Source organism: Talpa occidentalis, unplaced genomic scaffold (assembly GCF_014898055.3).
Source record: "Talpa occidentalis isolate TD23 unplaced genomic scaffold, MPIMG_talOcc4v2.1 talOcc4.11, whole genome shotgun sequence".
NCBI lineage: Eukaryota > Metazoa > Chordata > Mammalia > Eulipotyphla > Talpidae > Talpa > Talpa occidentalis.
Genome location: NW_023601104.1, coordinates 32,300,144 through 32,327,324, shown reverse-complemented (window position 1 = coordinate 32,327,324; position 27,181 = coordinate 32,300,144). Strand labels below are relative to the sequence as shown.

The 27,181-nt window shown below is 35.7% G+C and overlaps 1 protein-coding gene and 1 long non-coding RNA gene across 11 annotated transcripts in view; one reads left to right on the top strand and one right to left on the bottom strand.

The window, feature by feature from the left end:
- Nucleotides 1-27,181, bottom strand: part of IQCH (IQ motif containing H) — a 207,870-nt gene that overhangs the window by 121,308 nt on the left and 59,381 nt on the right. For 9 of the 10 annotated variants that reach the window (XM_037502778.2, XM_037502779.2, XM_037502781.2 and 6 more), the window contains 4 exons: nucleotides 26,978-27,098; nucleotides 18,216-18,344; nucleotides 9,933-10,009; nucleotides 8,099-8,137 (listed from right to left, as the gene is read on the bottom strand). In XM_037502778.2, coding sequence (XP_037358675.1) covers nucleotides 8,099-8,137; nucleotides 9,933-10,009; nucleotides 18,216-18,344; nucleotides 26,978-27,098 — 366 coding nt within the window. Of the gene's footprint in view, nucleotides 1-8,098; nucleotides 8,138-9,932; nucleotides 10,010-18,215; nucleotides 18,345-26,977; nucleotides 27,099-27,181 lie in introns of those variants that run through there. The other variant, XR_005123663.2, reaches the window with a different exon arrangement.
- Nucleotides 1-27,181, top strand: part of LOC129144769 (uncharacterized) — a 48,285-nt gene that overhangs the window by 16,832 nt on the left and 4,272 nt on the right. The window contains exons 2-3 of the long non-coding RNA XR_008549333.1: nucleotides 2,217-2,286; nucleotides 12,110-12,308. This is a non-coding gene — a long non-coding RNA (uncharacterized LOC129144769). The remainder of the gene's footprint in view (nucleotides 1-2,216; nucleotides 2,287-12,109; nucleotides 12,309-27,181) is intronic.

The window sequence follows — 27,181 nt, the reverse complement described above, 5'->3', positions numbered from 1 at the left end:
GTGTGGTGGCTGCAATAGTTCCTTTCCACTCCCAGTCCCGCTTGCTGCGTCGTTTGTTCTTGTGGGTCGTTTTGGTTTGTTGTTTCCTCCTCTCTGCCGGTCGGAGAGTGCCGCCTCTGTGGGCGGGGGAGGGGAGCAGGGTTTTGCGCTTCCCTCCCTTCTAGTCCTCTTTTATGGCCAGAAACTGTATAATTCTTAAGTGTCAATTAAAAGTGAGAGTAAAAGCCCTTAACCTTTATAAAGAGGATAAAAGGCAAAAATAAAGAACTCATTGAGTGGAGACATAAAAAGGAAGAGAATTGAGTATAAAGGCCACTCAGATCAGCAGCAATTTTCTAGGGATAATTTCTGCAATTGCTTTGAAAGGTATCTTTATTCAAATGAGTCTTCCTGAACAGAAAAAAAAAAAATCTCTGAGATGCATCCTTACAGCATAAAAATTCACTGGATCCAGTTCTTGTTGAAGATCAAACAGAATAAGATCATTTGAAAATAGAAGGAATGTACTTTTTAGTCAAATGTAAACATCTCTCTTCCTAGAGACACATTTCATTTTACTGCTGCATTGATTTCCTCTTTTCTGTTACCTTTCTAATATTCTAATTCTAATATGTAAGAATGTGACATCATTAAGGACCACTTGGGAAAATTATGATTGATGGGTGGAACCGCAGGGGTGTGCATGGAGAGCCTGGCAAAATGGGAATCAAAAGCATATGGATCCCCAGATCCTTGGGAAAAGACATAACCATTTTCTCTATAAGTAAATGGAAAACAAGAAGCCTCAAAAAAGATCTCTGTCTTCTATTAACACCAAAGTAAAGCTCGACATTAGAATTTTCCTGAGGAGTAATGTGTGTATAGCCACTCCATTTATCACTAAAAAATCCTTGCAGAATTCTCATAATACTCTACCTTGGCACATTCTCTATACCTACATATGTCTTCTGCTTTATTTTAATTTGTATCACTTATCACTACCTGACATCATATTAACTATCTTATTAACTATCTGTTTATCTTCTGCACCTCACTACAATAAAGTCCCAAGAGGGTAAAGGTGGTTTGTTTTGTTCACTGCTGTGCCCCTAGTATCTGGTACACAGCCTGGTACATAGTAAAAGGTCAATAAAGTTTAGTTGAAGAAATGAGTAGTAAAATTTAAACTTGTAACCACATGGACTGGGTTTACATCATCACAAAGTTTTCTCTGATCACACAAGGTATTTGTAAACTCATGGCTTCAGTTTTACAGCACTACTAGAAAGGTTGGTTAGTTGGATCTGAAAATATCCATATCCTTTGACCAAGATTAAGATTTAACCCAAACACAAAGATTTATGTTTAAATATGGAAGAAGTCATGGAAGTTTTACTTGTAACAGAAAAACTGGAAGTGGTTTAATTATAATAAACAGTAATTATTAATAATTTGACACTTGTAATTTAATGTCAAACAATAGGATAATAGCTAAGAAAATTATGATATATATTATATAGAGTTTTAAATCATATATGTAAAAGCTTAGGATAAATTGCTAGGTAAAAAGAGTAAAATCACAGTTGACTCTATATAGAGTATGAAAACAACAGAGGAATATACCCAAGTTAAATAATACCAAAGTGTTGTAGTTTCCTGGAAAAAAAAAAAATTTTTTTTTTTGCCTACTTAGGCATTTTTTTTCTCCTTTCTGAACTCTCTGAATTTTCTGTGAATGATCTGGTGATAATTTTATAAATGACAGATAAGGAAAAAAAAAACATTATGGTGAGGTTTACTGGTAATTTAACCTTTTTTTCTGGTATATGTAAAATTGTTAATCATATGCAATGAAAACATACAGTTAGATGATACTATGAAGAGAAGTAAAAATTGTTTTATAAATTATTTTTCCCATCAATTACTTCTTTCAAGAAAAAAACTTTTCCGAATAAAACTCTATAAATTAAATTCACTTGAAATTCTTCATGACAAGAATGCATTTGTCAGCATGGCAATATCTAACATTAGAAAGCATGAAAAATGGTTTTAAAAGATTCCACAGCTTCTTGGACTTTGTAAAAATTTTCTTCTTCCTTTAACATGGCAAGTTAAGTGAGGTTTCATGAGAGAAAGAGAAAAATATAGCCTTGGACTTCTTTTGAATCTCATCTTATTTCCAGATTTCAGAGTTCTAATGCTTATCAAATACCAACTTGTTCTTTTTAACCCTTTAGGGCAAGACAAGAAAGAAAGTAAATACCCTGAAGTGCAGAACGGACCAGGAAGGCATGGATACTTCAAGAAGTAAGTTTATTCCCTGACTACATATGACAAGTTACAGCCAAAACTGTTGCTAGATGTCACCTAGAGATTTTATTTTTAAGATTTATTTATTTATTTATTTATACAAGCACTGGGTACAGTCAGAAGTGCGGGAGGGCGAGAGAATTCACCAGAGCCAGAGCAGGGAACAGAGCAGGCAGAAGGACCGAAGTACACTGCTGAGGGGAGCAGCGGGCGGCAGGAGAGGTCTGCGCGCCATGTGGGACCCTCCTCTGGTGGCCTGGGAGCAGCCGGGGATTGAACCGGTGCTGCAGAGGCTGCGGGCAGCTTCGCAACCCAGCGCTCAACCACTGCGCCACCGGGGAGGCCCACCTAGAGATTTTAAAAAAAGTGTTTTTTTATAAGCTTGGGACACTTTGTTCAAAAACGGTATAATTTGATGTTAAAACTTTGTTAATACAGCTTCTCTGGATGTGAGGGGCCTAGAGCCCCACCTATTGTGAAGTTAGTTTTTCTCCTTACCCTGGGGAAATGGATAGAGCTTTGTAGGGGATATAGAAACCCATTCAAACATGGATCTGGTCTTATCCCCACCTTAAACGGATCAGGGGAAATGTGACTAGATAGAAGTAGTGATACACTCAATGCCACACTTGTTGCTTTGTTAAAATATTTTAGCTCATAGTTTTCTAACAAGAAGATCAAAGGTAGGGAAAACACTAGAGAAAATAACAATAAAACAGAATAACTGAGAAGGGAGACCCCAAATTTGACAGTAAAATGTTCTCGCCCAAACTTTTTCTTTTTATATAAAAGGAAATTATGCAACAGAGATTTATTTATGGCTTAGGAAGTAGGATTTTCCTTGATTTTTGCTCCCTTAATTTAGAAAAAGTTGTGAAAATACAGAAAAGCTAGAATAATATAAAAACTACCAAGGGCACATGTTAATCTTTTATCTTCTTTGCTTCTTCTCTATCATATATATGTGTCTGTCAGTGGCTCATAATATCAATATAAGAAAGCAAGCTTCAAAGGTCTAACATCTTTAAACCAGGAGAATCTCCATGAGGATGAACTGAATTATATTATACTGTGAGGTCCTAATGTTTTATAGTACAGAATCAATACATACATATACACACACATCTATGTCTGAAACAACAAAAACAACAAAAAATAAATGTTTATATTTGAAAAATGTAAAATAAAATATTTTGTCTTTATAGTTATTATCTATAATATAAAATTTAGTATTTAAATTTTATATATATATACACACACATATATTTAAATAAAACAAACAACACATTAAGTGGAATTGAAGTCCTCACCATATTTCTTTTTGGCTCATTCCTCTCTCCTTGTCCTTTCCCAGAGGTGAACACATTCATATTTAGCCTGGACCCTTATATCCAATAAATATATTTGTTTGTTTGAACTCATAATAATAGATGTTTATTATCTAAATACTAGTTAACATTTAGTGGGTCTTAACATAGTGGTTATCATGCCTGTTTTGAAATAATACATTTATTTGCTGAGAGAGGCAATTTCAGCAACCTCAAACCTTTGAACAAGAGTCATGAAAATAAAGGCCTTGGATTTCTCAAAACAATTACTGTAAACTGTACTGTGGTTTATTATTTTATTCTTTGGATCCTTATGATCCTCACTGACTCAAACTCATTCAACTTCTTGAGTTTCAGTTATTTGGAAGACTGAAAAGGCTCTTAAAATCAGAGCCAGTAGAAGCAGACAGGATAGCAGAGGCAACAACTGCTGTCTTGAGTTTGAATGAATCCACAAGACCCCAGAAGTTGGTTACCCACATACATGACATTGCATAGAGAAATGTGAAGTTATATTAGGAAGGTACAGATACAGTGTCTTTTAGAAAGATTTCCTAAAAAATGATTGAGATTTTTAAAAATTGCTAATGCTCTGGGGCCTGACAGTCACAGTATTATATTCTGATTCTCTGTATCCCTGTAAAGTGGGAATAATAATACATGCATCTTCCACTTTTTGAAAGTTTGAGTCACACTACTTCAATTTTGCCAGACATCAGTACCTATTTTTGCTAACCAAAGGAAATCTAAAGAGTATTTTCGTTTTTACAACAAAAGGTGAAAGTGAAATGGTGTTGAGCATTGAGTTTTGCAGCAGCTGTTATAGAGGCAAATGCACACTCTGAACAGAGTGCAGCCCTAGCAAGCTCCTTCCCAGGAAACTGCTTTCTATGGACTATGTATGTATCATCTCATTTATGCTTCTGCTGTGTGTTAGTGTGCTTTTTGGTTTTATTGGATATGATTTGGTAGGTTACTTTTTGGCTCTGGAATGTTCACAAAGTTCCATATGAATCAATGGTAGTTACTTCTTTGCTTTATGCCATTTCTACTCAAAAAAGATTTCATAGGAATGCTCTACTTTCAAATAGTGGCTGAAACCTGTAGTACCTACTGCATAAAATGCTGTGAAAATAAAATGAGAGGATCCATGCTAAGCAGTAGAAATAGTACTAGCACAGAGTAAGCACACGATAGTGTTTGATACTAGTAGTAGTAGCAGCAGTTGTAGCAGTTGCAGCAGCAGTAACAGCAAGTAATAGTCTTAGCCACAGTAGTAAGTAATAGGTGTAGTAGTAGTTTTAGCAGCACTGGTAATATTTGGAAAACGAGCCGGTGTGGAAGAGTTCATAACCTCTGATGTGGCTAGAGCACAAACTCTGGGGCCTCTCTTTACTATCTGGATCCTCTGCATCCCTTTGCCAGCTGTATAGACCTAAGGGCAATGACAGTACAAAGGACCTGGGGGTGTGGTGAGCATTCAGTAGGGACTTAAAGTGCTAATGCATTGCTCTCAGAACACATTCAATTAACCTCAGCTATTATAAATACTCCAGATAAATACTACCTTGGTATTTTTAAAGCTCACCCAATTTTTTTTTTTTTTTTTAGAGGCATGTTTTATTTATTTATTTGTTTTTTTTTTTTTTTTTTTGTTTATACATGCACTGGGCACAGTCAGAAGCACGGGAGGGCGAGAGAATTCACCAGAGCCAGAGCGGGGAGCAGAGCAGGCAGAAGGACCGAAGTACACTGCTGAGGGGAGCAGCGGGCGGCAGGAGAGGTCTGCACGCCATGTGGGACCCTCCTCTGGTGGCCGGGGAGCAGCCGGGGATCGAACCGGCGCTGCAGAGGCTGCGGGCAGCCTCGCAACCCAGCGTTCAACCGCTGCGCCACCGGGGAGGCCCTCACCCAATTTTTAAAGTGCAAAAGCAAGCTCAGAATTTCCTTAGAGCAAGAAGTGAAGGGAATCCAGAGGGAGGATCTAATTACATTGATTAGTTTATCTAAGAGCAATTTGTTTGGGTTAAGAAGGACTATATGCAATCGTGGTTATAAATACAGCCCTGTCTAGTCACAGCTCTGCAGGATTATAAGGAGACCAAAAGGTGAGTTCTTTTCTTCTGAAAAGGGGTTACTATCCTCCCTCTAAAATTCTTACTGAAAAAATCATTGTGAAAGAGAGCCCTAGAAGGGGCTCTAAAACCAGTGAATTACAATGACAAATGCTTTTTAGTTCCAAAGTACTTGCACACATACATAGTCAACTAATCTATGACAAAGGAGCAAATAATATGCACTGGAATAAGGACACTCTCTTCAATAAATGGTGCTGAGAAAACTGGACTGCCACTTGCAAAAGAATGAAACTGGTCTACTACATGACACCATACACAAAAACCAACTCAAAATGGATAAAAAGCCCCGAATATAAGACCTGAAACCATAAAATATATAAAGAAAACATAGGCAAAACACTCCATGACACACATCTCAGAAACATCTTTGAAGACTCATCACCCGAAGCAAAGAAAATGAAGGAAAAGATAAACAGCTGGGACTACATCAAACTGAAAAACTTTTGTACAGCAAAAGACACAAAATGAAGAGACACCCTGCAGACTGGGAGAAAATATATGCACTCTACACAACTGATAAGGGACTTATGTTAAAGATCTACAAAGTGCTTAACAGCTCAACAAAAACAAAATAAACAACCTAGTCAAAAAATGGGCAGAAGAGTTAAAGAGACACTTCTCCAAAGTGGAAATGCAGATGGCAAACAGGCATATGAAAAAATTGCTCAATATCACTTATAATCAGGGAAATGCAATTAACATCACAATGAAATACCACTGTACACCAGTAAGAATGGCCCATATTAAAAAAAAAACAAACTGATAACAACAAATGCCGGTGAGAAAGTGGAGAAAAAGGAACACTCTTATACTGCTGGTGGGAAAGTAACTGGTCCAACCACTATGGAAAGCTGTGTGGAGGACCCTCAAATTATTAAAAATGGGTCTACCATATGGCACAGCAATTCCACTCCTAGGAATCTACCCAGGGGACTCAAAACATTAATTCAAAAGGAACATTAATTCAAATTAATTCACATTAATTCAAAAGGAACATTAATTCAAACATTAATTCAAAAACATTTAATTCATTTGTTTATTGTAGCACTATTTACAATAGCTAAGATACGGAAACAACCTAAATGCCCCAAAACAGATAAATGGATCAGAAGAAGATGTGATATATATATATATATATATATATATATATATATATATATACAGTGTAATAATGCTCAGCAATCAAAAAAGATAAACTCATGCCATTCACGCAACATGGATGGGGTTGGAAGGTATTACGCTCAGTGAAATAAGTCAGAAGGAAAAAGAAAACTATTGAATGGTTTCACTTATAGGAAAATCAAACTTATGGGGAACAAGGGGTCAGGAAAAAAAAGACAAAATTAGCAGGCAAACTATAAATCTGAGACATATAGCAGGGAAGGGGCAGGGAGAGGGATTAAAACAGGGGAGACTATGGTGACAATTTACGGTGATTTGGTGGTGGAAATTTTATGGGGATTACACCTTGAGGGAAGAAATTAAACATTATACAAAAATGAACAGTGATGTAAAATAAATAAATAAATTAAATAATACAAATAATGATCTTAAAAAGACAGACAAACAAAAAACAACAAAGTACTTGCAGACACATGAACTCGTCTAACCCTAATAGATATTTATGAGAAAGCCATTATTATCTCCATTTGTCAGAGGAGGAAAACTAGGTAGAGAGAACTGCTCAAAGTTTCTCAATTAGTAAAAGGAGAGTCCAGCTCTTTCCTGCTTCAAGTTCAGAACTTGCATTATCACGCATGGTGCCATGGAAGGTTCACTTGCTGGCATGTACTGACACTGTGGGGACTGTTTCATTTCTCCAACTTTCTTGTTACCTTATTTATTTTATGCCTCTTGGCTCTAAATTCCATGCCCTTACCTTCTACATCATATATGCAGTGTGTGTGTGTGTGTGTGTGGCATGTGTGTACACACACACCCATGCACACACACACAAACACATGCACACATGCTGGAGTAAAATTGATTTTTTTCGCATTTTATTTTTTAAAAATGTATACTTTTAAAAGATGAAAATATTAGATTGAAGCTAAAGACATGTGATTTCAGCCAAATTTTGAGTATAATTAACCACTTGTTTGGACTGAAGCTTGGGAGTAATTCATCTTCAACATGGGACCAAATGCTATTTTGCTTTAAATGAACCCATTTTTTTTCCTTTCTGAAAACATAATCTAATTTCTTTTATTAAAAGAAGAACAAAAAAACTTTTGTTGCCATCTCCAGCTGTCAATCCCGCCTCCCAGATTTTTGCCCTGAGGCAAAAGGAAGGGACATCAGGTGTCAGATCCCAAATTTCAACTAGTTACACAAATTACAGACCTTCCTGTCGTGATGTCCTCTTGACCTTCTGCTTTTCCCCTACAAAGAAGGATGGGACACAGTTTAAATCAAAATGACTCTCATGGGCAATTTTACAAAGCAAATGAAAGGCATAGAATCTTGCCCCCTCCCTCCCTCTTTCCCCCACTTCCTCAGCTTCCCCTGCTGGGCCAGCCTGTTCCTTTTTTCCAGGCAGGCAGGAGCCAAAAATTAGAAAAGACCTCTCCTGCCCCAGACAATGATGCTCTGCTTGCCAAGAGCCCTGTTTGCTTTGAAGAAAGAGTTTGACAACGTAAATATTTACAAAAACAACTCTGGTCAACTGCCAAGTCCCATTTCTAGGGGAGACATGAAGTATTTAAAGAAAGGGTTTCTCTGTGTGGGACCACACTGCCTAGTGGTGGAGACTGATCCAAGGTCTGTCCTGGCCCTGTTATGTGGCCAGGCACATCACAGTCTTTCTCTCAGCCTTTAATTTCCATGCTAGGACACTTTTCACAGAGTTTATGAATAACTGTACTTACCACTGAAGAGTCAATTCAGAAATGTGCCAGTTTGGGATCACAAGAAAGAAGAATCTTTAAGTATTACTGCTACTAACAGTAGGAGAAAGCCTTGTGAAGTGGACGGAGAGGATATTAAAAGCAAGACCGACTAGCACTCAGAAAATATGTCATCAAAAAAAATTTGTTTTGAGGTAGACCACTTACTCCTTAAAACCTAGTCATATTGGTGTAACCTGTAGATCTGCTGTCTATAAAATGGTGGAACTTGAGAACTTAAACATGGTGAGAATCAAAACAGGTGCCCCTGCCTGTTCCCATTATGCACATTAGCGCGTGGCCTTCGCACAGTCTGTTAAACAGCTGAATTTGAAACAATAATGGTGCAGGCCAAACACTAGCCTGAAGGCCTGTCTGTCTTGGGATTTGGCCATTTACACTGATTTTTTTCTTACCCACATTTTTCATGAAACACAAATATTTGCCATGGCAACTGGGGTGTCACATGACCTGCTGCTACATAAACAGCCTGGCAATCTCTTAAGGGGAAATAGCCCACCAGTGCTGAAAATACAGTGACAACAGCTTGAAGATCTGGGCATTGAAAGGTCTGGGAAGAACAGGTAACAGTTTACTATGTAGATGCAGTAGGATTAATTTCTTCTCTGTCACTCTCCAATTTCTCTCTCTCTCTTTTTTAAATGGGAGCAGCTGTAAACATGACCACATAGTGTAAGCCCAGAAAAAGACACTGCCAGCTGTCTCCTTTCTATGGTGAAAAGTTTCAATTATCAAGGCTGTCTGTGGCTCATAACCATGAGAAAGCAAACTGCAAACATCCAGCACCTTTCAACCAGGAGCATCTCCACAAGGGTGAATTATATCGTACTGTGAGGTCCTAATGTTAGAGAATACAGAATTCCTTCCCCCATCCCACTGAGGTATCCTTGCCAAATTGGAAAACTTGCTTTTTTTATCCTATGCTTAAAAACAAATGAAAGACAGTAATGCCCCACACTAGCATACCAATTACTACAATAATAGAGATTGAATCCCAGATTCCTGGACTCTAAACCAATTAGCTATATGGGTTGACCCAGTCATTTCATTAATCTTGAAATAATGAGAAATGATGAAGGTTTTTAGCTCTCACTTATAATGTCATGGTAAAGCTTACTTGTCTAACAACTCTTCCCCCTTTAATCAAAAGCATCCCAGCATCAGGTAAAACAGTATTTATTCCTATGTGAAAGGTACAACTCTATAGTGTTACCAAAAACCACACTGAAAATAGTGCAAATAAGAATGTTCTTGGTTGGTTATAGGAATACCTTTGATTTTCGTTTCTTGGAAGGGAACTTTTTCACTTCTTGGATCAGCTGTGGTTTCTGAGGTAAAGCGAAAGAAGCTGTGGATGGAAGTGATGAGTGTTACCTGGTTGTATCATTGGGTGGATGCTGTTGGGTTTACATCTTGAAATTCAAGTAGTTCTATCACTCACTGATTGTTCATTATCTTTTTTTTTTTCTGTACCAATTCAATGAAACATTTGTGATCATTGATTCCAAAAAGAAAGTCAAAAACTTAAGAGGGCAACAGATCAGCTCACCTTATGCAAACTGCCTGGATGAAAAGGCAAGATCTAAAAGCAGGCAATTTAGAGACTAACATTTGTCTTTTAAGATATTTCACTATAAGATTTCTATAGCCTTAGCTCCAAATTTATATAAAAGGTAAATTAATATAATACATATCATGGAACTATTTCATTGTATAGTCATTAAAAAGATGATTCTAAAGAACTTAAATGACTTGGGGGAAATAATATGAGTGAAAAACAGTCCATATTATTCTTGAAATTCATTCAGTCTTTAAGCAACAACTTATGGAGGACACATCTGACCCACTGGGGTGGGGGTAAGGCAGCTGGTAGGCCTACATACTAGTCAAAACTTAGGAAAGAAATTACGTCTCTTCTTGTTTCCTGGTAGCAAAACTCAACTGCCCTTAACAAACAGCCCATGTCTGACATTCTCAGTGTGTGTGTGGGGGGATATTCCTTACACCACTCTTTCCAATAAAGAAAACAAATAATTTATTAAAATAGATGACTGAGTCAAGGAAGTGAGGTTTTTTGTTCCAACTTACCTTTTTAGTTCATCCCTTTCTGTCAATTCCATAACAACAGTCTTAGAAAGAATCAACAAATATGGATCAAATGCAGCAAACCTCAGCAAACAATTTAGAATCCCACCTTAAGGTGTCAGTTTTCTTACATTACTTCAAGTGCCTACAAGGAGTATCTTAAGCCATCTCTGAAAAAGTTGTATCAGAGTCTTATTGCTAAAACATGCCTCCACAAAAAGGATTAGTATGTTGCATCTGACCAACCAAGACTGACCGCCATTTTAGTTTTCTTGCTTTCCAGCGAACCTTCCTGACTCTCCTCTCCCCTTCCCAAGCCTGGGCAGTTGGCAATAACCTATGAAGACTTCATTTTAAACCTATCGCAAGTTTTTGTTTTGACCTCTGTGCTCTTCTGGACCATTGCCTGCTTGGACTGTGCACTCCCACTGCTGAAGGCCAGTTCACACCCTGCACCCAGGCTGCTTTGAATCCACACATTCGTCCATTTCTGTTATCTGCAACTTTGGCACATTTTTTGTTTAACTTTTAGGTGTCTGCAGACAAGTAAGATTTACGACGAATTTCCAGGCTGAAACAAATAGTAACCGAGAAGTTTTCAAGTGGTCATAGTTTTAAAAGAATTTTTGTAAAATTTTAAAGAAATTTGGCAGGCTAAAGATCTAAAAAATTTGTAATTTCACATGGATAATCCTGTTAATGGTATCTCTGAATTTTTTTAGTTTTTCTTAGTTGCCTGCAGAAATTATGTCATTAAATTATAATTATGTATAGCCTTGGATTTTATGGCACACATCCATTTGAAGAATGTGTCTGCATCTTCAACAAAACTGTATCCTATGACACTTATTTGCTACTCAGGTTCCTGGAAAAATCTGTATGATAAATTTTTACAGAGTTTGTGTCAGGGGGAGAAAATCTTGCCTTTCTGGACCAACTCATATGCTTCTGTGGTAGTTACTGATAACATACTAGTGAAGTAGCTATCTCCTTTTTCTTCTTTGCTAATTTTAGAACCACAATTATTTCACATTAATAATATACCCAGCTCCCAGGGCTGCCAGATTTAGCAGAAAACAAAAATTAAAAAGATATAAAAATATGCACCAAATATTAAATCTATTTAATATCCAAGAAAAGAGTAGAATTTTCATGAATTGATTGACCAAGCTTATTTGAAAAAGTATTAAAAGTATCACATCCCATCCTAACCCTAGCCTTATCCCTATCCCTGTCTGTGGGCATTCACTTTCCCAGTTTTGTAGCTAACAGTGGCCATGTGACCAGTGAGATGTAAGGGGTAGTCCATTCAAGGGCTTTTGTGAAGAGACTGGTACTTCTATTTTTCCCTCTTCCTGCCTAGAATGTAATAATAAGATCCAGATCTGCAGCAGCCATCTTAGAGCCATGAGGTGCCAAAGCTTGAAGATGAAATCAAACTTGCTAAAGAAGGTGAAGCAGCAGGAGCGCCATCATGACCCTGAACAGCTTCACCAGCCCTAGACTACCTACTTCTTCATTTCTTTTGTTGAGACAAATGAACCTCATTTTTGAAGCCACTGGTAGGTAAGCTGCACTCATGTACATTCCTGACAGATAACTCTCTCTCCCTTCTTCTCACCATTCCTTCTTTGTCCTTTTGGGTTTGCTAAAGCATCAGGACAAGGTTTAATAGTGGTAGCAGTAATGGTTATCCTTGAATGATCTCCACTTTTAATGGAAAAAGAATGCTTCTAAAGTTTCACAAAAAGACATTGCTAGCTGTCTTCTTTCTATGGTGAAAAGTTTCAATTATCACAAGACTATTTTACTGTTTTTTCAAGGTGGCAATTTGGATAATTAACTGAAGTCTTTCTTCTTTTCTAATGTAAGCATTTAATTTATAAATTTCCTTATAAACACTACTTTAGCAGCAGCCTACAAATTTTTTTTTTTTTTTGTGAGACCCTCGCTGGCGGCCAGGGAAAGACCCGGCGCTGCAGAGGCTGCAGGCAGCCTCGAAGCCCAGCGCTCAAGCGCTGCGCCACAAATTTTGACATATAATTTTCATTCAATTCAAATTTTGACATATAATTTTCATTCAATTCAAAATATTTTTAAATATCTCTATGATTTCCTCTTTGACCCATGGGTTATTTAGAAGTGTGTTGTTTAATTAAAGTATCTGAGATCTTCAGATATTTTTCTATAATTGGTTTTCAATTTAGTTTTGTTATAGTCAAAGAACATACTTTGTATAGTTTCAATTCTTTTAAGCTTATTAAATGCAGAATATGGACTATCTTGGTCAATGGTCCATGTACATTTGAAATGAATGTGTGTTCTGCTACTGTGTTTTAATATTCTATAAATGTGTTAATGTTGGTTGATAGTGTTGATCAAGACTTCTATTTTGTTACTGGTTTTATTTGTCTCTTTGTTTACTAGTTCTATTGACTATTATGAGAAGATTGTTGAAATACCCAGCTAAAGTTGTGGATTTGTCTATTCTTTAAAGTTTTTTATGTTTGCTTTATGTTTTGAATCTGTTGTTAGGCACATAAACTTTCAGGATTATTATGTCTGATTACTGAATTGACCTTTTTATGATTGACATCTGTTTCTATCTGTGCTAATAATGTGTCTTGTTTGTTGATGTTGATGGATCCAATACAGTTTTCTTTGATTATTTTTTGCATGGTATATAATTTTCACCCTTCTTCTTATTAATTTTTAATTTACATAAAAATATTATTGAGTGAAGCATGTGCTTAAATGGAAGTGAGAAAATGTACCCCCAAAGTTATATAGATACATAAACAATACATTAATTAAAAAATATTGTAGTATATTTGACATATAACAAGAAGTGTATTTCAGGCGTGCAACCTAATGATAGTTACAAAATCTTTTTCTTGGGATGATAACTTTTATGATTATACTCTTAGCATTTCAAATATGAAATACAATATTGCCAACTAGATGGTCACAAAGCTATACATTATAATTCCTACCACTTATTTATTTATTTATTTATTTATTTATTTATTTATTGCAAATGTTTTCTCCCACTTTATTGGTTGACAAAAATAGACTTTTTAGAGCGGTTTTAAATTCACAGCAAAATCCATTAGAAAATACAATTTTTATACACCCATTGCCTTCCACCCCCACGTGCACACCCTCCCTCACTATCAACATCCTTCTGTACCAGAGTGATATATTTGTTATAATTAATGAAACTATATTGACACATCATTGTCACAAACTCTATAGTTTACATTTGAGTTCACCCAATGTAGAGTTTTGTATATTCTATGGGTTTTGACAAATATTTAATGATAGGTAGCCCCCATTGTAGTACAATACAGAATAATTTCACTGCCCTAAAGATCCTCTGCACTCACCTTCCACCAATCTCTGGCAACCAGTGATCTTTTATTTATTTGTTTATTTTTATTTTTTTAAAGATGTATGTTTATTTATGCACCACTTATTTATTTTGTAACTGCCAAGCTTGTGCTTTTTGACTCCCTTTACCCATTTCGCCTACGTTCTTCAGCCCTCCACCTTTGGTAACTACATATTTGTTCTCTATACCAATGAGACTGATTATTTTTTAAAATTCTGCATGTAAGTGGGATGATATGGTATTCATCTTTCTCTGACAAATTACTTTTAATTTACATTTAATTGATGACCTTTCCAATCATTTATTTTTGAGTTCCATCTCTGGCTCCAAAGTGATTGCCCATCACATCTGTATCCCAACTATCCAGAGAAGAAGGGAAGGAAAAGGGGGAGGCCATGCTCCTTTCCTCTTAAGGACATAAACCAGAAGTTTCTCTTTCTACTCTGCTTTCATCCTCATTGTCCAAAACATGGTCGCATGGTCCACCTAGCTGAAAGGAAGCCTGGGAAATGTTGTCTTCAGTCTAGCTGACATGTGCCCAGCCACAACTCTATTACTGTGGAAGTAGGAAAGAATGAATATTGAGGACAACTTGCAGACTCTGTTCTAGCCCACATCATATGATCCTTGTCTACCTCTCCAGCCTTAATAGCCTAACCCTTCTACTCTCCCTTGCTCTTGGCCTCCCAGTCACAGTAACCTTCTTGCTCATTCCCTTCTTAGTCTTCAGAGTCTTCGTATCTGTGCTGTCCTATATTGGAATGCTCTTTGCTAGATATTTATATCACTGGCTCCTTTTCATCATTTGAATCATAACTCAAGCCTCATACATCTTCTGAAAGGCATTCCATGATCCTTCCCTTACAAAGTAACCATCTCCTATTTATATCTAATCCATTTTTAATAGTACTTATCACTAGCTTAAATTTTCATTTACTTACTTGTATATTATTCATGTCTTCTGCTAGAATATAAGCACCATGAGACCAGAAATGCTGTCTGATTTATTCTTTGTTGGATCCCAGCACTTAAATGCTATCTTAGATAAAGCAAGAATTCAACAAGTATTTGTTGAAAAGATGAATTAATTTAGCTAAAACCACTCGTAAGCAGGAAAGCTGGGGCCCAGAGAAAGTAAATGACTTGCCTGAGGTTCTACAACTAATTAGTAGATTCCCAGGTTGGTGCTTTTCTCAAACACCTTATTTCATCCAGATTCCTCTTTGAAACCTTCTATTATCTGATGCCCCATTAATCATTAGTCTGAACTCCACAGCACTAAACTTTAATATCTATTTGGTTTTTAGTCCATTCTACTTTGTATTATTATTCATTTTTTATTATATCTGTTTTGTTTGCCCAACTACGCTGTACGTCCCTTGAAAATGCTGGCATGCCTTGTTTGCTGTACTTTGCTGCACTCAGTAGATACTGTACCTTTTACAAATTCAGACACCATGAATTGCACCTACGTATATCATGGCAAACTTAATCTATAAATGGTGTGTGTATTCTCTCTGCTTCACTGGCCATTACCCAATCTCTCTCTCTCTTTCTCCCCCATACTCTTAAGCTTTCCTATTCCTTGAGACATAGCAATACTGACATTGGGTCATTTAATAATCCAATAATGGCCTCTAAGTGTACAAGTGAAAGGAAGAGTTACACATATATTACTTAAATCAAAAGCTACAAATGAGGAAGCAGAGTGAGGAAGACATGTCAAAACAAGGCAACACAGGTTGCATGGCCTTTTGCACTGAATAGTTAGCTAAGTTGTAAATGCAAAGAAAAATTTCTTTTTTTTTTTTTTTTTTTTTTTTAATTTTTTTTTTTTTTATAGAGGCATGTTATTTATTTATTTGTTTGTTTGTTTGTTTTGTTTATACATGCACTGGGTACAGTCAGAAGCGCGGGAGGGTGAGAGAATTCACCAGAGCCAGAGCGGGGAGCAGAGCAGGCAGAAGGACTGAAGTACACTGCTGAGGGGAGCAGCGGGCGGCAGGAGAGGTCTGCGCGCCATGTGGGACCCTCCTCCAGTGGCCGGGGAGCAGCCGGGGATCGAACTGGCGCTGCAGAGGCCGGTTAGCTTCGCAACCCAGCGCTCAACCGCTGCGCCACCGGGGAGGCCCAGAAAAATTTCTTGAAGTAAATTTAAAGTGTTACTTTAGTGAGCACATGAAATATAAAAAGTGAAACAGTCTTTTTGTTGATATGAATAAAGTTTTAGTGATCTGTATAGATCATATCAGTCACAGGATTTTCTTAAACCAAAGTCTAATCCAGAACAAGACCCTAAATCTCTTCTACAAAGTCTGAGAAACTGTGGGGAAAAAAAGTGAGGAAACTGTAGAAAAAAAAATTAAAGCCAGCAGAGGTTGGTTCATGTGGTTAAGGAAGGAAGCTATCTCCATAAAATCACCTGTGAAGCAGCAAGTGCTTATGTGGAAGTTGCAGCAAGTTGTCAAGATTTTTAATTTATAGAGGTATCTAAGTAACAGACTTTCATAGCTAGAGAGGAAAAGTCAGTGTACAACTTCAAAGCTTCAAAGGACAGTTTGATCCTTTTGCTAGGGGTTAATGGAGCTCATGACTTTAGGTTGAAATCAATGATCATTTATCATTCTCAAATCCCAGACCCTGAAGAATCATGCTAAATCTACTTTGTGTTATGCAAATGAAACCATGAAGTCTGGATGATAACACATCTGTTAAAAACATGGCTTACAGAATATTTTAAGGCCACTTTTGAGAGGTACTGATCAGAAAAAAGAGAAAAAGATTTCTTTTAAAATATCACTGCTCATTGACTATGTACCTGGTCACTCAAAAGCTCTAATGGAGTTGTACAAAGAACATAATGTTGTTTTCATGCCTGCTAACACAGCATCCATTCTGTGGTCTATAAGTCAAGGGGTCATTTCAAACTTCAAGCCTTATTATTTAAGAAATACATTTCATAAGGCTAAAGCTGCCATAGGTTGTGATTCCTCTGGTGGGTCTGGGCAAAGTAAATTGAAAATGTTCTGGCAAGGGTTCACTATTCTAGATGCTATTAAATATATCAGTGATTCATGAGAGGAAGTCAAAGTATCAATATGCATGAACAGGAGTTTGGAATAAGTTGTTTCCAACTCTCATTGGATAACTCTGAGGGGTTTGAGACTTCAGTAGAAGTGATTGTAGATGTGGTAGAAAGAGAAAGGACTAGAAGAAAGAAATAGAATTAGATGTGGAATCTGAAGATGTGACTGAACTGCAGAAACCTCATGATCAGAGTTTAAGGAGTAAAAAGTTGCTTCTTATGGATGAGCAAGGAAATTGGTTTCTTGAAATAGAATCTACCCCTGGTGAAGATGCTGTGAACGCTGTTAAAATGACAGCAAAGAATTTATAAATTACTTTTAAAACTAGTACAGGGTTTGAGAGGACTGACTTCAACTATAGTGCATAAAATGCTATGAAATGGCATTGTAAGCTATAGAGAAATCTTTTGTAAAAGGAAAAGACAAGAGTCATTGTTGTCTTACTTTAATAAATTACCATACCCACCCCAATCTTTAGCAACCACTATCCTGATCAGTCAGCACCTATTAACACTGAGGCCAGATCCTCCACCAGCAAATAGATTACAACTTGCCACTCAAATGATAGTTAACACTTTTTAGCAGTAAAATATTTTAAAATTAAAGTATGTACATTTTTGTAGACATAATGCTATTACACACTTGATGAACTGCAGTATATGTTAATGTAACTTTTACATATTCTGGGAAACAAAAAGCTAATTTGACTCACTTTGTTGTGATATTTGCTTTGTTTTGGTAGCCTGGAACTAAACTTGCAACATCTCTAGGTTTACCTGTACAACCTTTTAACATGGAAAAGTACAGACTCTAGAAAAATGTCTTATTAACTAATATTACTTTATTTGGTACAGTTAAATTCAGAATCATTACAACTTTCAATTTGTCCTGTTATTGAAGATAAAAGTTGATTACTAGAAGACTAAATTTTGGTGGGAAGTAATTTCTGTGTATCCCCAACCAACTTAGCATATAGTTGAGACTTGACTTACAGGAAGTTGGAATCGTAAGTGATTCATGAAAATTATGCAGAGGAGCAGCTCTGGGCATAATGGGTGGATTTTGAAAGGTAATCTTTGCTGTTGGTGGAATCAATCCTCGTTCTATCATACTTAAAATCCCTAAAAAAGAAGGTTAGAAGAATATGAGTTTAACTCCAAACATTTCCATGAAGTCTGAGCTCTATGAATTTCGCAAGTGTAACTTACTCTATTTATCCTCATATTTGTGAGAGTACATATAATGCCTTAATCCTTTGCCTGAAAAAATAGCTACAACACATGTTTATTTGAACCTCATATTCTAACCCAAGGGGAAAAAAAGGCATTTCAAATAGTGATATTATGAAATAACTTGTACCAATATAGTTCATTTCATTGTAAGGTAGAAATATAATTTCAAGGCAAACTAAAATTTATTTATAATTATGATATTTTCAATTTCAATTATTGATCATATTCTTTTAAAAATTCAGAGAAATCAGGTGTGAAATCTTAACAATTAAGATCTTTTGTTCTTCAAGAAAGAAAATCAATGTGCTTGAAATCACTGTCCTATTAGTACAATGAATCATATTTTGTAGAGGAAAGTTATTTTTAGATGTTTCTCCTATCACAAGAAGATGTGAATGACCTAATAGGTTGTTTTAGTGTAACTGGACAATATGGTTAATTAATGCAACGATTTTACAATACTTAAAACTCATTCTGTGTCAGTATGGCACAATAAGGTTTTGCCAATGCTTTTTAGGGACAGGATATACTGTTTTAAAAAAAAAGTAAACAAATGACTAAGTCAATGAATAATTGAACAAACTGCTGTCTGGACCAAAATCTTTCATTTAGGTAGATCTATTGTATTGAAACTAGAAACCCAGGAACTTGGGCAGTGCTTGACATAGCTTCTGATAGTGCTTTAGTTTCTTGGTGCTTTCATACAAAGAAGGAAAAGTAAAGAATTCTGGGTATACAAACTATGTGCCAAGATGGATTAAGTTTAAGAAGCTGGAAAACATTGTAACAGGGACAAATATTATTTCCATTTGCCTTCTGACCTCTAGTAAGTATATAATGTTATTAAGCAGGTTAGTCTAGTGTTCTAGGAATTCAGAGGAATGATCACTGAGGGATTAGAGAGCTGGCAGAGACCTCACTTGTAAAACAATGATTCCAAAAAGAAATCTTTAGTGTACTTACCACAGAATCATTTGGTGGGAGACTTTCTCATTAAAAACGGAGACTCCTGGGCCCCACACCAGGCTTTTGTGATTTCCTGAGGTCAGGACCTGGGAATCTGCATTATTCAGGCCTGAGGAGATGCTTATACATGGTAAAGAACCTCTAGAATTGGAGTCTGCTAATCTATCTTTAAATAAGCATTCCATGTCAATCTTTGTTATTTTTGACTTAGGAACTACTGATCCAGAGTATAACTCTTCAAAGCCTTTTTTTGAATTAATACTTCAGGTTTGATTTTTATAGTTACAGCTTTAAACTACTTTAAAATATTGACTAATTATTTGATCTCACAAATATTTCCACCTATAAATATCAAAGCTCATTTCCAAGAATTACACATATTTTGCACTTGTGAGAAATAGAGCTCCTTCTAATTCAATATATTTCCATAATGTAATGGAAGAAAAATTTCCTTCTACCCTTCTAGATTCTTTGACTGGTCTAACAATTAGTTAGAGTCTCAGAGATTATCTGAAAGTAGTACTTGAGCAGTCAAAAGTAAAATCTTCACAACTCTGTAAAGATTAAGATTGATTTATTTAAAAAACTGATTGTAATGAAAATAAGTCATTCGTAGATATGAAAATAATTTTTTTCTGTTGAATGGACACTCTTCCTTCTCACAGAAAAGCCAATTTTGTATCAATTCACTGATTTATTTCAATATTCCTGATCTACAAGTATGTGTTCTTTGGATTTTCCTTTAAAACATTTGTAACATGTTTTGTATTTTTAACAGCTGTGACATCTTATAGACCCTCTCTTTCAACTGGCAGGTTAAATAAGCAAGATATTTTGACGTGTTCATTTTATATTGGCATGAGAGTCATGATTTTACCTGTTTTTGAAAATTATTTGTAATGCCATTGTGTCTTTAAATCTTCTGAACATTTATTTTCTTGTTGAATCAATTAGGAATTAGAAGTTTATTTATTCTGTCATTTCTTCAGCCTATATTTTTTAACTGCCTATTATGTGTCAGGAACTATGCTTGGATGCTGGGGATAGAGAGACATCAGGGACCCTCTAGTAGTATAGAGATGATATTAAATGAATTCACAAATAAATTATAATTACAAATTGTGATCATCTGTGAAGGAAAAACACAGATGCTTGAGAAGTGAGGCATTGTAAAAGCCTGATGTGTTTGCCCTAGTAAGGATAGAGAGAAGTGCCATTTATCTGGAGTACAGAGAAAGCAGAGTGAGATGTCAATGGAGGTAAGGTCCAGACCTTGTTTGTAAAGTTTAGAGTCTATTCTATAATCAGAAAGAACAACTCTGAGGTCACATAAGGCCTGAACTGAAATTTAGTTTGTGTACTATAAGACTTATATTCATAACCATTGAAAAAGAATAGAATTGAAAGTTTTGGAGTTTTTTTGAGAACTAGAAGGAGAAGAAAAAGCACTTGGAGTATGATCTACCTCCAATAGGAAAGGCAACATAAAAGATAATACATCTCCCAGAAGTGGAAAAGAGATGGGGAATAGAGAGCTTAAGAAATAGTAGAGGAAAACTTTCCCAAACTTGGGGAAAGAACTAAATATAGCCACCTAAATGTATATTTCCATGATGTAACGGAAGTCATTATAATAGTTACCATAATTGTCACCTAAATGCATTGACGCCTAACCAAGACACATAGTAGTAAAACTACCAAGAGTTCAAGACAAAGAGGAATATTGAAGGTGGTTAAGAAAAATGTAGGTAATTTATAAAGGTGTTCACATCATGCTTTCATCAGATTTTCAGCAAATACTCTATAGACCAGGAGAAAATGGGATGATATATTCAAAATATTCAGAGATTAAAAATTGCCAGCCAAGAATACTATATTCTGCAAAACTCTCATTCAGATAGGAAGCATATGAAAAAAAAATAAATGCTTGCCAAGATAAACAAAGGACTTTGAAGGACATTGCCAACACTAGAGCTCCCCTACAAGGAATGTTGAAAGGAAGTTTCCTATATAAATCAACAAAAATGAAAGCAACAAAAAATTCAACAAGGAAATAAATAGAACCAGAAACTACACACAAAATGGCAGTAGTAAGCCCTCATATCAATGGTAAATAGACTTAACTCATCAATTAAAAGACACAGAGCAGCTAGTTGGATTAGAAAACAAAATGCAACTTTCTGCTATCTCCAGGACACTGTTTCTGAGCTCAAACAATAAACATAGGTTTGAAGTAAATGGTTTGAAAACATTCCTACAAGCAACTGGTGCCCCAAAAAAAGGGCAGGGTCAAACACACTTATATCAGATAAAATGGACTTCCAGCTGTAAAAGGTGACAAGAAATATGGATAAAGATTATCCAATGATTTATGGATCAATTATGATGAATCAGGAATGCATTCATCAACATATGAGCATCAAAATGTATAAAGCAACCATTAACAAACCTCAAAATAGAGATTGACAGCAAGATAATAGTAGTAGGAAACCTCAACAACCCTCTTACATCATGGACAGATCAACCAGTCAGAAAGTGAATAAAGAAACAGCAACTTAAAGCAAGGCATTAGATCAGATGGACTTAATAGACATCTACAGGGCATTGCATTCTGAGACAGCTGGCAACACATTCTTCTCAAATATGCATGGGACATTCTCGAGGATAGACCACATGTTGGGTCACATAGTAAATGTTAATAAATTAATGAAGAGTGAAATCACATTGTGACTTCTCTGACAACAATGGTATCAATCTAGAAATCAACCACAAAAATAAAGCAGGACAGGGCCTCCCTTGGTGGCGCAGCGGTTGAGCGCTGGGCTGCGAGGCTGCCCGCAGCCTCTGCAGCGCCGGTTCGTTCCCTGGCCACCGGCGAGGGTCCCACCAAAAAAAAAAAAAAGGCAGGACAGACCTCAAACTTGTGGAAACCAAACATGCTACTGGTCAGAGTAGAATTTTAAAAATACCTGGAAACAAACAAAAATGAAAACACTAGCTAGTAGAACCTATTGGACACAGCAAAAGTAATACTAGGAGGGACATATATAGTAACACAGATCCATATCATGAAACAAGAAAGATCTCAAATAAATAATTTTCTACCTTAAGGAACTAGAAAAAGAAGAACAAGTGAAACCAAAAGCCACCAGAAATACAATAATAATAATAATTAGAGCACAAATAAATGAAATAGAAATAAAAAAATGAATGTATGAGGCCAAATACTCGTTCTCTGAAAGATAAATAAAATAAACAAACCTCCAGGTTAGGCTCACTAAGAAAAAAAGGGAGAAAACTCTAATAGAATCAGAAACAAAAAAGAAGTTACCAGAGACAGCTCAGAAACAGGATCATAAGAAACTAGCATGAATTTCTTTATGCCAATATATTGGGCAACCAAGAAGAAATGGATAAATTTTTAGAGATATACAACCTTCAAAGAGTGAATCAAGAAGAAATAGAAAACCTGAACAGACCAGTTATAAGCAAGGAAATTGAAGCAGTGATCAAAAGTCTCCCAAAAAACAAAAGCCCAAGACCATATGCTTTCACTAATGTTTTCTACTACATGTTCAAAAATAAACTAGTATCTCTCCTTTTCAAACTCTTCCAAAAAAGCTGAGTGAGAAGAAATGCTTCAAACACATTTAATGAGGCCAACATTCCTCTGATATCAAAATCAGACAAAGACATTACAAAAAACCTCTAAACTAATACACTTGATGAATGTAGACACAAAAATCTTCAACAAAATCTTAATAAAACAAATTCAACAATACATTAAAAGGATCACATATCATGACAAAGTAGCATATTTATTCCAGAGATGCAATATGGTTCAACATATGCAAACTGGTCAATGCAAACTTATTACATCAACAAAAGAAAAAAAAAAGATCATATGACCATAGCAATAGATGTTAAGAAAACATTTGACAATAATGCACATCCTTTTATAATAAAAATTATCAGAAAAAGGAATAGAGAGGTACACCTGAAAATAATAAGGGCCATGTATGACAAATTCATAGCTAACATCACACTCAATGGTGAAAACTGAGTACTTTTCTTCAAAGATCAGGTACAAGATTATGATATCCACTTTCAACTCTATTTTTCAATATAGTACTGGAGGTCCTTGCTAGAGAAATATGGTAAGAGAAAGATATAAAAGGAAGCCCAAATTGTGAAAGAAGTAAAACTATTGCTCTTTGCAAACATGAGATATACATAGAAAACCCTAAAGAGTCCACAAAAAAAAACTTTAAGAAATCATAAATCTGAAGTGGTAAGCCACAAAAATCTCTCACATTCCTAAACACAAACAACAGTCTCAAAGAGAAAGAAATGAAGAAAACAGTCCCATTTATAGTTGCATCAAAAAGAATTAAATGCCTAGGAATAAATTTATCAAAGTGGATGAAAGACCTATACAATGAAAACTATAAGACATTATTAAAAGAAATAGATGACACCAAGAAATGAAAAGAGATTCCATGATGTCAGATTGGAAAAATTAACATTGTTAAAGTGGTCATCCAATCCAAAGCAAAACATAGATTCAATGGAATCCCTATCAAAGTTCCAATGTCATTCTTTAAAGTAATAGAGCAAATATTACTGAAATTTAGATGAAATCACAAAGGATCCCAAACAGTAAATCCTGATAAAAAAGAGCAGCGGTATCACACTTCCAGACTTCAAATTATACTATAAACTATAGTAGCTGAAACAGTATGATAATTGGACTAAATATGGAGACACAAATGGTATTAAGTCCAGAAATATACTCACACTTATTTGGACAGTTAATTTATAACAAAGGAGCTAAGAATATACAATGCAGAAAGAAAATTCTCTTCCACAATTGGTGTTGGGAAAACTGGACAGTCACTTGCAAAAGAATGAAGGAGACCACTACCTCACACCGTATAAAAAATTAAATAAAAATGAATTAAAGACTTTAATGTAAGACCTGAAACCATAAAATACTTAGAAGAAAACATAGACAAAACACTGTGATATCAGATTAAGAAGATGAAACTGACTCCAATGGCAAGGAAAACAAAAGCGAAAATATACAAATGGAACCACACATCAAATGAAAAAGATTTCTGCACAGCTAAAGAAACCATTATTAAAGTGAAAGGACACCCTACTGAATGGAAGAAAACATTTGCACATCAAATATCTGACAAGGAGCTATATCCGAGATATACAAAAGAACTCATACAACTTAACAAAAAGAAAACCAGTGAAAAAGTGGGCAGAAGATCTGAGTGGACACTTCTCCAAAGAAGACATAGAGACGGCCATATGAAAAATGCTCATCATCACTTATCATGAGGAATTTTAAATCAAAACCACAATGAGATACTATCTAACATCCATGAGAATGATCCATATCAAAGAAGACCAGAAACAGAAAGTGTTGGTGAGGGTGTGGAGAAAAATGAACCTCTTACACTGTTGATGGGAATGCAGACTAGTCCAATCCCTGTGGAAAGCAGTATGGAAGTTTAAAAAAATATTTAAAATAGATCTACCAGATGATCCAGCAAATCCACTCTTATGTATTTATCTGAAGAATGCCAAAATATATGCACAACTATTTTCACTGCAGCACTATTTACAATAATCAAATTATGGAACAACAAAATGCCAAAGGACAGATGAGTAGGATAAGATGTGGTACATAATCACAATGGAAAACTACTCAACTTTAAAAAAAAAAAAAGATTGAAACCTTGCCATCTGCAGCAACATAGTTTGAACTGGAGGGAATTAGCTAAGTGAAATAAGTCAGAAGGAAAAAGACAAATATTGGGTGACTCCACTCAGATGTGGAAATAAAAAGACATAACAAAGGAACAGACAAAAATCAAATATGACTGTAGAATTGAAGCTGCTAGCGAGGACTGGTGAAGGTACGGGTGAGGAGAAAAGGGCAGAGAGAATCCAATGGCCTCAGGTGGAGGATTATAGACATGATGTGGTAACATATATCTGATGAGGTGTGAAACTATACCCCTAAATGATACATGATGATATAAATCAGTGTTCCTTTGATAAAAATTAATTCAATTTTCAAAAAAAAAAAAGCAAGAAATAGAAAACTTGCTGGAGTTACTTAATATTCCCAGGGAGTAAATATTATGTAAACTAACTGAAAGCATATGTCATACAGATTTCTGAGCAATATTGGCTTATCAGTAGGAAAGTAATTGTTGTAGTTGTGGAAGCTTAACAGATTAAGAAACTTATACTGGGTTCTTTTGCATTTTGCCATCCCTCTAACACCAGGTCAGCAGGCAAAGGATTACCCAAGTTGCAAGACGTAGATTTTGACTCTCCAGATGCCCAAAGAACCCTTGAGAACCAACTTTAAATTACTTCAGGCAAGAGATAGAAAGTGAGATAGGGATAATTAAAGACTATAACACTTGGTTATTTTTGCGATCCAAAAGAGGATCCACTTAAACATTCTTTAACACTTCAGACAGTTAAATTAAGCAGCAGCAGCGATACATATGAGATTTACACTTAGGACTCTCAGTCCTTACTCATTCACTTTTCATTTATGTATTCATTCAACCAAATATAGTATTTCCAAAATGTTTGATGTGGTTGTACACACTGGAGATACTGAAATAAAGATGATATGACCTTATCTTCTAGCTTTTAAAAACTAGAAATGCCTGATTTCTTTTTTTTTAATTTTATGTTTATATTCCCCATACAATTGAGATCCCCTTATTTTGACCCCAATCTCTCCTCCCCCCTCCCCCCCATAGTGTATCTCTGGTTCATAGTTGTTTGGGGATTTTGATTTTTGATTTTTGATTTTGATTTTGATTTTTTCTTTCTTATAGTATTCTTTTTCCTGGTCCCTTATTTAGGTTTTCTAGATTCCTGCTATGAGTGAGACCATCCAGTATTTTTCTTTTTCTTTCTGGCTTATTTCACTGAGCATGATCCCTTCCAGCTCCATCCATGTTGCTGCAAATTGCATATATTTATCTTTTTGAATGCTGAGTAATATTCCATTGTGTATATGTACCACATCTTCTTGATCCAGTCATCTATTTTTGGGCAAGAAATGCCAGATTTCTCAAAGACTGGAATTTACATGAAGATAAGCATGGTTTAAATGCTAATTACATGAGTTCTGACTTTATATTTTTGCATAATAGCATATTGAAATAAAAATTTAAATGCTGCCAGAAATAGCATCAAACACTATCTTCTTAGATGCTTGAAAAATTCTAATATCACTTAAACACAATAATAATTTTAATATGTATCGCCAACATCTAAATCAATATTAAATCCATAGAATGATGGAAAGTAATGCTAGTTGGTCATCTAGTCCAAACTTCTGTTTTTCAAACGTGAGTCCTCGGGCAGACTGAGGATTTGACTTACCTGAGTTCACCAAGGAGAATTACTGGCTGAGCCAGAATTTAATTCTTCAGATTCAGGTCCCCAATCTCACTTCAATGCTCTTTCTCTTACATATTTAAACACACAAAATAAGTTATTGAATCACTAACCTTTATTGGCATCCACTCGTAGGACTGGTATGGGGCTGAAATAGGAATTTATTCGACGATAGGTTGGTGGAACTGTGAGTTTAGATATGGTGGACCCTTTGATTAACTTCTGAACCTTCACCTAGATTAGCAAAAAATTGTTTTCAGCAGACATTTTTGCCTTCACAATGAACACAGTTTCCTTCTTGTAAACAATAAATAAGA